At 39.8% G+C, this 16,979-nt stretch overlaps 1 protein-coding gene across 1 annotated transcript in view; it reads left to right on the top strand.

Moving 5' to 3' along the window:
* PCNX2 (pecanex 2) overlaps nt 1-16,979 on the top strand; it is a 281,084-nt gene that overhangs the window by 148,858 nt on the left and 115,247 nt on the right. The window contains exons 20-21 of the mRNA XM_046654236.1: nt 509-650; nt 4,723-4,900. Coding sequence (XP_046510192.1) covers nt 509-650; nt 4,723-4,900 — 320 coding nt within the window. The remainder of the gene's footprint in view (nt 1-508; nt 651-4,722; nt 4,901-16,979) is intronic.

The following is a 16,979-nucleotide window of genomic DNA, read 5'->3' as shown; positions in this document are numbered from 1 at the left end:
ATTCATAGTGATACGGGCTTGGGGATCAGCTTTCTCTTATTTGTATGTATTTCCCAGGGATTTGAATGTGGATATAAAGACTAAAAAGAGGAAGAGGAGAGGCCAAGACCCAGCCCCAGCCTCAGAAGTGACCTTAAGAGGGAATGGGCACGTGGGATTTTTTCCAATTCTTCATCTTTCACTTTCTACCCTTGCTTGCTCTGAGATGCCTTGATGCTGTGTCATAGCTCGTTTCACTGGTTCCAGTGATAATTATATATGGAAAAATCAATTGACTTGAAAAATTGGGATACTGACCTATATTATTGTATATTATTATTTCTGAACTATGTAGAAACAAACCTAAGAGTTGCTGCCTGGAAAGAAAATTGGTATATAACATCTAGTATCTGGAGTTCTGAATCAGCAGCTTTTGAATTGAAGGGGGGATATTACTTATTATTACGTGTTCTTAAAGAAAAATAATTTGATCAATGGCTGTTCTAAGTGGTTTTTGTGTTTCTTTCAGATGTCGCCCATTTAATGTGGTTTGAAAGACTCTATGTTTGGCTTCAGTGTTTTGAAAAATATATCTTGTACCCAGCAATAATTTTGAATGCCCTCACTATTGATGCATTTTTAATAAGCAATTACCGGAGGCTTGGTACCCAGTAAGTGAATCATGGTTTATTCTCTTAATGATTTGGATCACAACGTTTTCAAAATCTAATGGGTTTTCTCTAAACAGGCACAGCAGAAGCCAACTTCTGTCTACTAATTATTGGCCATGTAAAAGTAAGCCATGGTGGTCTTTTACTCAAACTCACTAGAGCTACGTGGTTATTGTGGAGTGACTGGGGTGCAAATGAAGTTGGCTCTGCTTGAAGTGATGTTGTGAATAAATGTCAGTAGATTTGCAAATCATCCTGCAAGAGCTTAGTCAGTGAGCCTTAATAAGATGACGGAAGCACAGTATGGTCCCGGGGTTCCTGGAGCTCCTACCATCATGCTTAGAGCTTTATGAACTGCCTCGTGTCATTTCATTTAGCGAATACGCTATCATTTTGTGCTTGAGGGAGGGGGAAATTAATCACTATCACTGCTCCCGCTGCATTTATCAGGAGGAGCCTCATAATTTAAAAAAATGGAGCACAGAGACTTCATGCCATCAAGTCTGTGTTTTTGCAAAGCATTAACAATGTACAGTTGAATTATTAGTTTTATATATTAACATTAACTCAATTTACAAATGGGAATCTCTTCGATGGTTTGTGTATGTGTCGTTCTGACAAAGGCTTGAAGTTTCGGGTCAAAGAAGCTGTTAGAGTAGGAGGATGCAAAGAGATTCTTCCCCAGATTTGCTTGTTAGTCACGTTGCTTAAACACTACGCGCCCAAGTCAACCCCTTTCAGGGTGTGATGAGGACAGATTAATTAATATTTGCCAAAGATTGAGCAAGCTAAGATAAAAGGTGTTTGAATACTCTGTCGGACTCTGGGTAGATTCATGGTCACACAAAGCAGTCATGACATGAAACGATTCTAGAGCCTTCCTGTCTTTATCAGACTTTGCCTTCCTTCCAGTCCAGACCTGTTTGAGTTAGGCCAGGGCAAGAAGTCCATACCTTTTGGTATTTAAAATCCTATACTTAAGATCCAGGGATGAAAATTAGTTTCACTGAATAAAGAAGTAGACAAGGGGACTGCAGATCTCTTAGAGTCTGGGTGGGTCCCCATTCCAGGAGATGACTCTCCATCTAGAACATCGTGTGTTCTCTTAGTGGCAGGTGGTTCCAGTATGGTACAGTCGTGGCTGACCCCATGACAACCTCCCGGAAAAGGCAGATTTTCAGTTTCTAGAATGAGGGCTCTCAGTCAGAAGCTAAGTAGCACAGAAGGTGGCACTGCTGCCTTGGGCTGTCAGGCTGAAGGACTTAAATTTCTCCCTATGCAGCATCAGGATGAGGACCTTGAACTAAGCCTGCAGGTCGAGGCCAAGGAGTTCTGACTGTTGGCAGAGGATGGATGTGAGGGTTGGGAGTCAAGCAGATTCAGACAGTTTGGATAGAGTCCAGTTTAAAGTAATATTACTCTCTGTCCCCTGTAAGTTTTTACCAGACACTAAAGTTAGAAAGTAGCACCTTACATATAAACCTCCAAATATTCTCAACTCTCAGATGATACCAGCAGAATTATTTTTTTGAAAGCCCAAAGCTCACAATTCCTTTATATTCTTTTTTTTTTCCTGAGGAAGATTAGCCCTGAGCTAATCTGCCACTAATCCTCCTCTTTTTTGCTGAAGAAGACTGGCCCTGAGCTAACATCTGTGCCCATCTTCCTCTACTTTATACGTGGGATGCCTACCACAGCAAGGCTTGACAAGTAGCACATAGATCTGCACCCGGGATCTGAACTCGTAAATCCCGGGCCGCCGAAGTAGAATGTGCGAACTTAACTGCTGTGCCAAAGGGCAGGCCCTTATATTCTTGAGACATCTATGTGAAGACTTAAAAAAAATCTCTCAACATTTCAAGCATCCCACTAGACCAGCTATTCCAAACAGGACAGCAGGAGGCTGTATATCAGTATCAGAGACCTGGCTCAAACTGTATAAGCTTAGCCCCCACTCTGCCTTCATTGAGAACCACTGTAAGATAGTCAGATAGCGAGCCCTTCAACAGCAGGCACTGTTTCTTATTCAGTTTTCAATGCCAAACCTCTAGTAAATGGTAGAAGGATGGATGGATGGGTGATCAAGTGGGAGAGGAGGCTGGTAAATGGATGAGTGGGTGAATTGTGATATCTTGTTAGTATTTGTATTTTCCAGCCTCATCTAAATGGATGCTTTGCATCTCTCCCAGGCCATTGTTCACAGATGGCTACAGAAGCCTGTATAAATCCTTCAGCTAAGCCTACAGTTATCTATGAACCAATAACTGTAACCATTACTATTGCAATGTTATAAAAGCCTTAAACATCAGTCTTCAAGATCTCCATAGTCTTAACCAGTCACCATTAATAAACATAAAGTGAATTTTGTCCATTCTAACTGTAGTCACAGAAAACAGAAAGTTCAGAGTTGACCCTCATCTCAGTTTGGCTTAAATAACCCAGCAAATCACCAGTCGCCCCTGAAAACCAAGATATCTCTAGTCTTGAGATGCCATATCTCCCCCAGGGCTTTGGCTGGCCCACAGAGATTCTTGTACCCTGGGCCGTTGTCTAGGTCATGTTTTCATGCTGTGGTTTCATCGTGGGCGTTAGTTGTCCACTAGAAAAGGAAGGCAGGTCATGGGGCAATGCTCAGCCCTCGGCAGGATCATAAGAGGTTACGGAAACACATTCCCTCTCTCCCCAGATCTGCATATAACCAAGGGCTGGTTTTTCTCAGAAGCTGAATCTAAGCCTCTCACTCAGGGCCTTGGGCCAAGCTCACCCCACGCATCCTGGAGCAGAGTGGAAACAATCGCAGCCCAAGGTCTGCAGGGTATAAAGTATCAGATTGAGGCAGATGGAATTGCTAACATTAGACCTTTTTGACTACAAAAATGACAATTTTTCACCTGATAGGTGCAAAGACTTTGAAAGCACTTTTTAAACACATTAATAATCCTGATAAGGGTCTAGAGCCCAGGATCTCTCTAGGCTTGTGGAAATGGAGGTACAGCCCCAGTTTTCTGTACTTAGCCAGAAAAGGAAACCTCTGTCTTAGAGGTGCAACCATTCTCTGGAAAGTATTCCCACTTCTGTCTTTCGAGTTCCCGCATAGGATGTTATAATTGGAGAAGAACCTAGTTAAATTCTGCAGAGCTTTCCTGCAGAAAGACAGAGCCCTCTGGGAGGTAGTAGCTTGCTCTGTCAGGCTGTTCTGAGCTCTTATCATTTACCTTCCAATCTCAAGGTCGGTAGGCCGTTCATTGTTGACCTCATCAACTGGTAGAATAGTACACATAACACATGCTCTCTACACAGGTTAACAATCTGACTCCCTAGACCAGAGCATTCAGGAGTTCAGTCCTCAAAGCAAAGTCCTGGTATTTCTTTGCTGGATTGCTTCGGTGAGCTCCTTATTGAGGCCTATGCAATGCGGGAAAAAATGTTGATGATATAATTTTCAGCAGAAAAAAAGGGAGACCAGACAGCTTATGCTCACTAGGATGACAAATATGCTGGCAAACATTGGAAGTTAATATGTTATGGTAAAAATGGCTTTATTAAGATGCTGGGAGTTTTCCTCTTCTCAGCATCTACTGTTAACCATTATGACGTCACTGCTTCAGTGAGATTCTTTCATAATAAAAAGGCACGTACTGAGCAGATGCTAACAGGGACAGTATGCTCTCTGTTTTGTCACTTTCCATCAAGCTGTCCGTGGCATCTGTCCCTGCAGTAGTCCTTCAGATAAGCTCCATGGAGCTCTGTGTCCTTGCCAAAGGACAGGGAACTGTGAAAAGCATATGGTGGAAAAGGGCTGCCTCAAGTTGCAGAATCTGTGCTCCAGAGTTGCTTGGCATTAAGTTTCAATCCTGGCTCCGCCCCGTGAGACCTCAGACAAGTGACTCGAACTCTGAGACTCAGTTTACTCCACTGACAAGTGAGGATAATAATGGGGCCCACCAAGTTGGTTTCTCGTGCCTGTAAACTGCGTAATGCACAGTAAATGCTCAAGAAACATGAGCTATTGTGACTCACCTACCGGTTCGCATGGCGTCATTGATCACTTCTTTTCTTTCCTTTCCAACAGCTGGGACATTTTTCTGATGATCATCGCCGGCATGAAGCTGTTGCGGACGGCTTTCTGTAACCCAGTTCACCAGTTTATCCACTTGAGCTTTACTGTAATCTTTTTCCATTTTGACTACAAAGATATTTCAGAGAGTTTCTTACTGGATTTCTTCATGGTGTCCATTTTATTTAGCAAGGCAAGTTCATTAGCTATCATCTTCATTTTAAAATTTAAAAGGTGCATTTCTTATCAAATGTTTTGAGAGTTTTCAACATTGTCTTTTTTAAAAAAATTGTAGAATGAAATTAAATTGAATTAATATGCATGTTACATGCCTGCTGCCATTTTAGGAACATTCGTCATGGAATAGAAATATACCATGTTATTTGCCAAAAATCACTAATTAAAATGAATTAGCCATTAGTGTTGCTTGAAATTTTATGATCTTGTCTCTGTTAACAATCTCATTATGGAACTTCCCTAGGTCTCAAATGCTCTGAATTCAATTAAAGATGAGCTACCAGACTAATATTTTTTTCTTTTACTTAGCTAGGATTTTGTCTCTTGGGGTAAAATTTGAGACCTGGTACCCTAGAGCCGGGTCCTCGGAGTATTTTCATTCCCTTAGCTATTCTCAGGTCAGGATTCCATCTATTGAAAATTCATCCATGGGCAATGAGAAATCACAATTCAAGCAAATCTATGAGGATGGTGTCCTCACGCCTCCCTCATAACATGAGGGAGAGAAGGGCCTCTGTATACCCGCCTGAGTATGTTCGGAGCACTGAAACAAGGCCCCGGTTTGTAAACAGAAATGAAAAGGAATTTGGAACAGTTCTGGTAAATAAGCTCAGTGACCCCACAGGTCCTTTCCCGTCGGCCTCCTCCTGCACTCAGTTCAATGCAGCAGCCAGGGGCTTTCTGCCCTGAGAGGGACATAGCCACAACTTCCCCTGTTGGTTAATAATTTTTAAATTTTAAGGTTTTCCTCTTGAACTTAGTTTTCACCTTTTTTTGAATCACTTCTGTTAATTTTTCTCTTTATTACTTATCTTTTCCATCTACTGACTTTCTCTCTGCCTGTTTTAGGTAACAAAAATTTGAAAGTCTCATGTTTTAAGGAATATGAGAAGCGCCATAAGTAACTGTGATCACCCCATCACTGCCTGCACATTTCCTCTTAGAATGCTGGTAGAACACTGAATTTTCAGTTGTCTAAGTCCCTTCTGCATCATTTGTCACTTCTTACTATTACTTCTGCAGTTTCCGTATCATTCCAGAAGCCTGGCCTTCGCCCTTTACCTCCAAACATTTGTTCTCTTGTTTGTCTGCGTTCTATCTGGTCTTGATAAACTTTTCCCATTTTTCTGATGGTTCAAATCACAGGCTTCCATATTCTGTTATCCTTCATTATATATAAATTCCCATTATCTCACATAATAAATGTAAAATTATATCCTATGATCTTTAAAGCATCTATAAAGTTATTATAAATAATTTTACTACACGTGGAGGTAAGAGCTTATTATCCGATGCAAAACATGCTGTGATGAGTTGAATTCCTGACCCTGACCTTGTTTATATTTTGACATGGTGATATTGATATTGCTTTCTGAACCTGTTTCTTGAAAATTGAAAATAATGATGCCAAGCTCACCCAGGTGTTGAGAGGATTAATTACTGTAACTATAAAAGAAGTTTTCAAGTAGAATGTGCTTTCCAAATACAAGGCAGAATTTTTAAAGCCTTTGTAAGTAGAAAAAGATCATTTTTCTTTTTAAACACACTGCGTGCTACGTGAGGAGTGTGACCAGCTTCCGCAGCGAACTGTCCACCTGAGTATCATCTTATAAAGTGAGAGGTGCTGGGTGAACAAAAGCACAGCCGAGTGCCGTGAGGGTTTGGCTGTGCAAGTCTTCAGAACACGGCTTATAGTGATTCTACATCTGTGATAGGAGAGTGATTTTCATTTTCTGGGGCTCAGGCGTCTTTCCCCACTGAGCTGCCTGCTGGTCAACGGAGAGCAGGGCACTGCTGAAAGTATGCGGCCAGATGCAGGCGTCTGGATGACGAGGCTTGCTGGGGTGAAAAAAGGAATTATGCATAGCTGTTGTCATTCTTCCCGTCCAGGAGGACACAGTGCCGTCCTGTGGGTAACAGGGCGGGGGGGACCTGACGGGACACAATCTGAAACTAAATCCATAAAAACTTAGTTGCTGTAGGCGTTTGCCTTTCACTTGCCATAATCTTTTTGAAACATCAAATAAAATACTAATAATTTCAGACAGAACTGTAGTAGCAGCATTCTTATTTTCTCTAATTGAGGGAACATTAGCACACATAATTTGAATAGTCTACTTTTGGGCTGGGGCTAATAGCTGAGTCTAAAAGCAAAAGAAAGCAAAGCAAGTGAGACAAAAGCTAGAAAAATGAACATACCGTCGAGTGAGTCAGTCCTGACATATCCCAACTCTTTCTGACGCCTGCTGACTCTTTATCTTGGGACAGCTGGCAGCAGTGCATCTTCCGGAATGAGAAACAAGATCTGATTCCCTGATAAAAAATATACTTTAAGCATTTGAGATCTTCCTGGAAACAAAGCCAGTAGAAATTACTGACAGAAGACGGTGGTGGCAATGAGGAAGCCCACAGTTACTGTTTCCTGTAAATGTCCTGCCTGCAAATCCCAACTGATGTTTCCTGTACATTATCCTCATTTTAATATATCTTTAAAAAAATTGTCTCTATTAATATATTTCCTAGAGACTTTCTAGAAACCTCCAATATTGTTTTTGCAAGGAATACTGCTCTTTAGGGTTCTTCATTGCACAATAGGAAATTTTATTTATTCACTAGGCTCATTAGAGTCCTGCTTATGACATGTCCTCTCATCTGGCCATTTCAGAATCTCTATGCCCTTTTCCCCAGCCCTGCTTCTGTTCTGCTAAATAGAGAGTCATTGTATGCCTGGCAGCCACGTCACGGAAGGGCTGCAAGATTAATGAAGAGACCCGGGAAGGGCATCCAGGTTCCTCGAAAGAAGGGAGCTGTGTGAATATAGGACTCCTTATTATAAGTTTGTTGCCCCTCATCCTCCAGGCTTTATCGGTAGTAAGATAGGAGAGATGCGATTAAAGAGATGATCTACAGAGTGAGGTCAAAGCACCAGGAGGCCAGAGAATACAATAGGTGGCTTCCAGAGGGCATTGCCTGCGTGTTATCCCTTGCCTCCCTGACTCCTCGAATTCCCCCTGAGGTCTGGAAGATGGATGTCGACTAGTCTCTTCAGTCTGACAGACCTTGTGAAAAATGGGAAATAATGAGTTCCAGGGCCAGAGTCCAACGGGGAAGGTTAAGTGCAGCTCATGCATTGACGTGGTGCATGGGACGTTCATCATGGATGGTGTCCTGGGCTCGCGTGTCGGGGCCAGAGGGAAAGAACAGCCCCTGCATATCATAGCCTGAGATGTGATGCTCCAGCCACACACCCCGTGTGGCTCATCACCTTTGAGAAGTGAGGTCCATCTTTCCTTGGTGCCTCATTCTCTCAGTCCCTTTCCTCTCTCTCTTCTGCCCATTAGACATTCTTCTACGAACTAACCACTGTAATGGATTTGCACCATTTCTGTGCTGCCTAGATCTTTGGTGGACAGTAAGATATGCTCCAGGTGAAGCCATTTGGTTGCAAGGAATATTTGGTTGTGACAGAAACAATGATGACAAAGTTCTTTCATGCTCTCCCACTGGTCTTGAAAGAGTTCTTAGGAACTATCTTGTCTTGAAATTTTTAGTAATTTTTAGTTGTAGAAGCAGGACTTGAAAAAATCCTGCCAGAGGATAATTCTGCCAGCATTTTCAGAATGCATTAAATATGAAATTCTACAGGCCATTAGTTCAACACGGGGGCTACTAGCACTTTTACCATTTAGGAAATTTAAATTAATGGGTGATGTTTTTTTTATGTAAAGTTGTGTGAATAATCACACCATAGTCATGATGAGTGGCTATTTTATGGATGGCTGCAGTTAGCATTCAAATTATTTGAAATCAGAGTTTCTACATGGCATTTTTCTGTATTTTCTGTATGCAAGTGGAAAGTCTTGCATTAAAATACAACCATTTTGGGGGGAATGCATGCTTTTACAGAAGTGTTTATTAAAAATATTTTGTTCAAAAAAGTAATTGTTTATTGAGCATCTCTTAAGTGTCAGGCATTGTACTAGGCACAAAGATTACTAATAATACGAATGATAGCAAATCCTTATTTGGTGCTTTCCATGGGCCGGGTACTGTTTTCAGCACTTTGCACATATTGACCGCATTGATCCTCACAGCAACTTTGTAGGTGGGTGCTCTTCATCGTACAAGTGAGAAAACAGAGGCAAAGAAATTAAGTTAATTGCCAAAGGTCTCACAGCTATTAAATGGTAGAGCAGATTTAATAGGCTGTACTTTGTGATGCTGCTTCCCTTGCTTGGGGAATCTAGAAGGAAGACAGGTAGGTAAAGAGTTAATTGCAGTAAAGTATGATAAGGACGGTGGCCATGGCGGAGAATTTCAAGAGCACACATAAAAGCGGTACCCAATCCCACCCGGAAGACTCAGAAATGATGATGCTTACCTTGAACTTTGAAGAGCGAGGGAGTGATTCAGACAAGGAAGGCAGGGAAAAGGGAGCTATGGAAACCACCTGTGCAAAAGCACAGAAGCAAGAGAGTTTAGCATGTTCTGGGAACTGCAAGATATTTGGTAAGTGTGATGACATGGGGAGGAGAGTGGTGAGAGATGAAACTGGAGGTGATGTCATAAGTCAGATCACAAAGGGCCAAGCATGCCACGCTTCTGAGTTTGGACTTTATTATTGCATCAGCTGAAGGTTGATAAGTAGAGGAGTAACAGGATCAGAACTGCATTTTAGAAACAACTCTGAGTAAGTAAAAGATGAGAAAGCATGGAGTCTTGGAAATTGGAGAGTATTGTAATAATCCAGGCAACTCATAAGGAAAGCCTGAACTTTGGTGGCAGAAGTGAGGACAAAGAGAGGGGGACAGATTCAAGAGGTATTTAGGAGATAGAGTTGATAACATTCAGCGACCATTAGGATATTGGGGGAAGTGGACTGTGGGAGGAAAAGCTACATCTGGGAGAACTTTCGGATCACGTACTCTAGTGACTAGGTGGTGTCATTAACTAGATGAGGGGAAAAAAAAGAAAGACATTTTGGAGAAAAAGAATGTTGATTTTAGATGTGTTGAATTGTGAAATGAGAAGCAATGAGTACCAATAGTAAAGACCTAGGGAACAGGATTGTTTCCCATTTAAATATTTTAATTTACATAAGTAATACATAAATGTATGCAAGTTGTAATAAAGTTGAAAAAATACAGAGAAAATCTGTCTTTATACACATCTCTCACTCCTTAACTCCTTATCTCCCTAATGATAATCATGGTAAGCATTTCAGAATAATTTCTTCCATTCTGTTTTCTGCACATTTCCACACATACACACACACAAATTTAAAATATTAATAGGATCATTCTTTACATATTTTTTCCTTCCCTTTTTTTGCTTAAAAATATATCTTAGAGAAGTTCCATGACAGTATGTATGACAATGCCTCTGCCTTTTAAGACCTGCATAATATTCCATAGCACATACCATAATTTGACTAACCATTCCCAAATCGATAGACATGTAGTTTGTTTTCAGGGTTTTTTCTGTAGTAATTGAGATTTCTATGTTCACAAACTCCAGAAACCTAAATGAAAATGGCTTAATAAAAAAAGAAAATTTAATAGTTCACATAACTGGATGGATGATTCAGAGGCTTAAATGCCATCAAAATTCTGTTTTTATTTCACATTCTTGCCCATCTGTTGACTGTCCTCTCTGTTGGCTTCATTCTTAGATTGGCTCTATCCACATGGTGTAACTATGGTCACCAGCAGTTCTAGGTTTATGGCAATCTTACAGCTAATAATCCCAGAGAGAAGAGAAAGCATCTTTCCTGATGGTTTCCGCCAAAGTCCTGGGGGAGAGTCTCATTGACTTTTTTTGTGTGATGTGTTCATCCATGGACCAGGTACAGTGGCCAGAGGGGTGCAAGTCCTCTAGTCAATGAGACCTGGGTCTCTTGCCTGCCCCTTGAGTCCTAACCAAACTACAGGCACTGGGGGTCAGGGAGGGAAGAAAGAGGGCAGACGGGAAGTGTCTGATGCTACTGCATTTGACCACACAAAGATCATAATTAACATCCTGGTGCTCATGAGTGCTTCAGAAACTTAGATTCCTAAAGGGAATAGCTGGGTCAACAGGACGTACATGAAAGAATCTCAGTAGAGAATCCTTCCCAAAGACTTACATTGCCTTCAACAAGGATTACCCAGCATTTAGAAAACAAGTAGAGGAGGAAGATGTGACAAAAGAGATTGAGAAGTGACCCATGACACAAGATGAAGTAAAGTCTAATGATAAGAAAGAAAGCAGTTTTAAGAAAGAGGGACTGGTGAACAATATCAGAGGCTTCACAGAGGTCAAAGCCCAAGACCAAAAGGTAGCCACTGAATTCGGCGATGGAGAAGTCATTGATGAGATTGCTGACATGTGGACCTGGCAGGGGTCATGTCAGTTCTTCAAGGTCGGGGATCCTATGTTATCTTTTGTATCCTCTGTGCCTACTGCAGTGATCTTGGTACAGTGGGTCCTCAATGCCTGTTTAGAATGACCGAGTATCTCACTGATCACAGGTCAGTGTATGTAAATGTGGCTATTGTGGGGAACATTATAGCGTGCTATTCAGTGAAGCTGTCTTTAAGAGAAAACTCTGCAACAACCCCCACTTTAGGGCTGTTGATACTTTATTGGCTTATAAGAGGTAAAGCCTTTAGACACGATATTCCCCTTATGTATAAAAGATTTAGTCCACTGCCCTTGCCAGGCATAAACATGCTAAATATGTGATGTGAAGGGCTAGTGTACAACGTTTACTTAATGCCGCCATCTCTAGATTTATAGTGTAGGGCTTGATACTTAATATGAGAATTGCATTCTTAGGCATCTCCAGCCAGGAAATCATGGACAACGAATGTTACTTCTCTGGTGCCCTTCGCTTCAGCATGGCTTCCCGCTGCCTCCTCTGAGTTTCTAGATGCTAACATGTGCACCCGCCTCCTTCACAGGGTCATTATGTAGACTAATTCTCACTATCCTGAAATAAACCAGTGGTTGTAGCATCTCTGCATTATCTTTTTGCTAAATAATGTTGACTGATGCTCCATTTTCCACCTTCAGTTTATTTTTAGCTCACTTTCCTTCACTGAGTGGAAGAATGGACTTATCAGGTTTATTGATCTTTTTCATAATTTTGGAGTCTTTAGTAAGGTCACCTTGCAGGCTCATATAGATTAGACTAACTCCTGTAATAACATTAATTCATAAGGCCTGGAGTGATCTTTATAACTTGCGATGCCCTATCTTCAAGGAAATGAAGTCTGCTCTGATAAAACTTTTAAGTCATCTGCAACTTTCTGTAGGAAATCTATCTGGATCATGCTGGCAGCCTGTCATTTAAAAGTATTGATGAGAAAGAAATGGGGAGAGAGAAAAGGAAAACAGGAATGAGTGGGAAGGGGGATCAGTGCAGTAGGAACTTTATACAGTATCTGTCTAAATTTGGCAGATGGTTGGTTGGTTAACTGAAAAACTTAAGCAGGAAATAATAATAAATGATACCTACATATACCGATCTTTATAATTTTATAGTAGCTTGAAACTTATAATGAACTCTTGTTACCAGTTTTTTGAGGGAGAGCAGAGCCTTTTCTTTGGGTGGGAATCTACTGAATTATGCTCTTATTGCATGAACCATGCCCGTAATATGTTTCTAGGATGTTCTGTTTCTGTTTTTTAAGTTCTACATGAAGTGAGAAGTTAAAGTTATTTGTGAAGTATTCTGAGAGCAGTTCACATTTTCTTTGTTCCCAAATCTCTTCTCATTCATACCCAAGTCCACGGCAATATCTTTAGAGACTTGTGTTCATCAGGTCATTAGCACTTCACTTCGTTGTGATAGAAGCAACTCTCTTTCGTTTGTACTCGTATTGCATCAGTTTGTATATTTAGTTGAAGTACAAAATCATTATAGTGACAAGTGAAACTGATATAAACGGTTTTGGCAACAAGTATAACCATGTCTTGTTAAGCATAACCACCATTCAGTGCAAGTGGTAGAATTGGTCAAGAGTGTACAAATGAATGAAAAAATGACTTCCTGGCCTTGAGAACTCATTGGATTGTGGGATTCATCAATAACTCTTATAGAGCAAATATAATGTCAATTAATCTGAAAGTTAATTAGATGGATTTTTAAAGGAAAGTTTCTACTCCAGTAAGATAAGTAGGAGAATTACATTTGCTTTGAGGTTGGGTTACCGGTGTTCTGGGAGGTGCTAAGCCCAAACAGAAGCAAAGAGGCTTGAAGTATCTCATTATACAGCAGAGAGAATTAGATTCAACAGTTGTTATTTACTGACTACTAAGTATGCTGTCTAAGGAACTGAGATGCTTTGGCAGAAATGCCCTCTTAGAGCATTTCTAGTGGGGCAGATGGAATAGTTACAGATAGCAAAGAGTTAAGTTACATCATCAGGCACTCTAAAATTCTGATTGCTTTCTCAGCTCCTTATGCAGAGATCAACCTTTGAAAATATAACGAGTGTCTACTCAATTTTCGCCACCTCCACTGCTGCCATTTTGGTTCTAGCATCATCATCTCTCACATGGGTTACTGGCCTTGCTGTTTCTACCCTCATTACCCTACAGCGTATTCTAAACAGAGTGGCCAGAGGAGTTTGTTTGTTTGAAGTAAACTTATTTTGGAATAATTTTACATTTGTAGAGAAGATGTGAACTTAGAGTTTCCACACACCATATACTCAGTTTCTCCTATTATTAACATTTTACATTAGTTTAGTGCATTTGTCACAATTAATGAACTAAAATTGATCTTTTATGATTAACTAAAGTCCGTATGTTCCATATGTAATTCAGATTTCCTTAGTTTTTCTGTAATGTTCTTTTCTCTTTGCGGAGTCCACCTAGGAGGCCACATTGCATTTAGTTGTCATGTCTCCTTAGGCTCCTCGTGGCTATGACCCTTCTCATATTTTCCTTGTTTTTGATGACCTTGACAGCTTTAAGGAGCACTGGTTAGGTGTATTGTAGGATGTCCTTCTAGTAGAATTTATCTGATGTTTTCTCATGTTAAGACTGGACTTACAGGTTTCTGGGAGGAACACAACAGAGATAAAGTGCCGTTCCCATCACATCATATCAATGATTCATGCTAGCAACGTGACATCACTGCTGATGTTGCCCTTGAACTTGCCTTAGGGAGTATTTGTCAGGTTTTCCACTGTAAAGTTACCTTTTTGTCCATCTTTCCGTATTCTTTGGAAGAAAGACACTATGTGTAGCCCATGTTTAAACAGTGGGGACTAATGTTCCACCTCCTTGAAGGGGAGTGTCTACATAAATTGTGTGATTTATTTTTAAAATACTTTGATTCTTCTGCATGGGAGATTTGTTACATCTATCTATCTATCTATCCATCATGTATCGATTGATCTATATCAGTATGGAGTCATAGGTATTTATTTTATATTTTGGGTAATAATACAAAATTACTGTACTCATCTGTTGCTCTTTTGGCTATTTGGTGCTCTTTCACTTGGTTTCTATGTCCCTACCTTTGACGTAAGCCCATCATTTTGCGTGTGTGTTTTAGCACTTTCTTGCTTTCTGACACTATAAGATGTTCTAGGCTTGTCTTCCATATTTCCTGCCTTAGTCATAGAATTGGCCATTTCTCCAAGGAGCCCTGCTTCCTTTTATTAGAGAATGATATTTAGAAATCAAAATCTGGACTCTAGTGTGCTTGTTGATATTTGAGTGTCATTGCTTTCAGTCCCTCTTAGCTGACAGAGGAACAAAATATATGTGTTTATACCCATGTATATACACATATATAGAAATATTTCCATGTGTAACCACCTGCATCATATTAAGCTAAACGTGAGTTAATACTGATATCTCCAAGTCTAACTCGTTACCACATGGACCATTCTAGTCAATTCTTGCTTGCCATAACTTCCCACTCCATCAGTGAGAAACCTGACTTCCACCGTCTGTCATCTGCTTACTTAACTGTTCAATTTCGGCATACTTGCATAGTGGTTTCATAATTGTTAACCCACACCCCATGGGAAACTACTTTATCAACTAGAGTACACTGCTTATATGCAGTGTAGTTATTCTTTTGTCGTTAGTCTTACAAATTCCACTCATTTTCTTTCTTTTTTGCCTGCTCCTTCTCCTTCAAGTCCTTTTTTTTTCAATTGTATTTCTTTCCAGTCTTGACTGTTGGTGGTGAGCATGATGCAGTCTATAGAGAAACTGATAAATAATAGTGTACACCTGAAATTATGCAATGTTGTAAACCATTATCTAAATAAAATAATTTTTTAAAAATCCACTCATTTTCAAAGTTACTTGGATTGGTACCTTTTTTCTTGGCCTCCCTTAGTGAAGTTGTTTCATACATTTGTAATAGAGTTAGATTGTTTTGTCACAATCTGCATTCCATCTTGGGGTCCTCCCACTTCCTAGATGATTTTTTAAATTTGCATACATTAAGTTTTTTGTGTTAGAACGTTCTATGTATTTTCATAAATACATGGTGTCATGTGCACATCATTAGAGTATCTTACAGAATAGTTTTATTGCCCTGAAAAATCCCCTGTGCTTCATCTATTCAGTCCTTTCTCCTTTCCCCAAAGTCATGGCAGCATTAATCTGTTTACCGCTTCTTCAGTTTTGCCTTTTTTAGCATGTCATATAATTGGAATCATACTTATGTAGCCTTTTCAGACTGCCTTCTTTCACTTCACAATATGCATTTCTGACTTATCCATGTCTTTGTGTGACTTTGGCTTAATAGTTCATTCCTTTCATTGCTGAATAGTATTCCACTGTACAGATGTTTATACATTTACCTATTGAAGGAGATCTTAATTGTTTCTAGTTTTTGGTGATTATGAATAAAGCTGCTATGAACATTTGCGTGCAGGTTTTGAACATAATTTTCAAATAAGTTGGATGAATACATGATTGGTGAATTTTATGGTAAAATTATGTTTAGCTATGTAAGAAACTTCCAGATTTCCTCCAAGATGCTCTATACTGTTCTGCATTCTTGCTAGCAATGAATCAGAGCTCCTATTGTTCCACCCCCTCACCAGCAATTTATACTGTTGGTTTTTGGGGTTGTAGCAATTCTAATAGGTATTTATAATGTATCTCATTTTAATTTTCATTTCCCTAATGACAAATCATGTTGAACCTCTTTTTCATATGCTTTTTTGCCAACTGTATATCTTCTTTGTTGAAGTTTCCAGATAGTTTGCCCATTTTTTAACTGGGTGGTTTTGTTTTCTTATTGTTGAGTTTTAAGAGATTTTTGCGTATTGTGGGTACAAGTCCTTTTTTGGATATCCATTTTCTAGTCTTGTCTTTTCATTCTCTTAGTGGTGTAGTTTTTTAGATCTTCTGTGGTGTTAGGCTGGAGTAGAGAGGTTATTTACTAAATTTTTCTGTCTTGCTAGACTGCCCTTTTCCTGATCCTTTGGTTAGAGAAAGCAGGATTTGGTTGTTTTTCCATGCCTTTTGCCATTTCTGGGTTGCTGGCTTGTTCAGCTCTAAGTCTGGAATATATGTGGTAAAAAGAAAAATCCAGGGAGCTCACCATCAGTCCTTTCCCTAGATCCCAAGGTCCCCAGCTGGTCTCCCCCCACCTTCTCTCCAACTTTCAGAATCTTCTTAGGTTTATTTTATAACTCATGTCTAGGGTTTTCAGTTGTACTTAACAGGAGGAATATGGAAAAGTATGTCTACTTCATCTTCCCCAAAGTGGAAGCATACAATATACATTTTAAGCTAATCTAGAACCATTATCAAATGACACAATATTGCTTCATTTCTGACACAGGTACCTTATAACAGAGTATTTTCAAATTTCCTTTCTGTCCCTTGTGGCACTGCTGTCATTTATCTCATTTATCCATATGTTAAAATCATGCAATACATTGTTCCTATAATTGCTTTAAACAAAGGGTTATATTTTATATCAATCGAAAATAAGAATAATAAAATATTTTGTTTTACCTTCAGTTTTTCTTTTCTGATGCTCTTTATATAGATTCAAATTTCTGAACTGT

Source organism: Equus quagga, chromosome 2, assembly GCF_021613505.1.
Source record: "Equus quagga isolate Etosha38 chromosome 2, UCLA_HA_Equagga_1.0, whole genome shotgun sequence".
NCBI lineage: Eukaryota > Metazoa > Chordata > Mammalia > Perissodactyla > Equidae > Equus > Equus quagga.
This window is presented reverse-complemented; position numbering and strand designations above follow the sequence as displayed.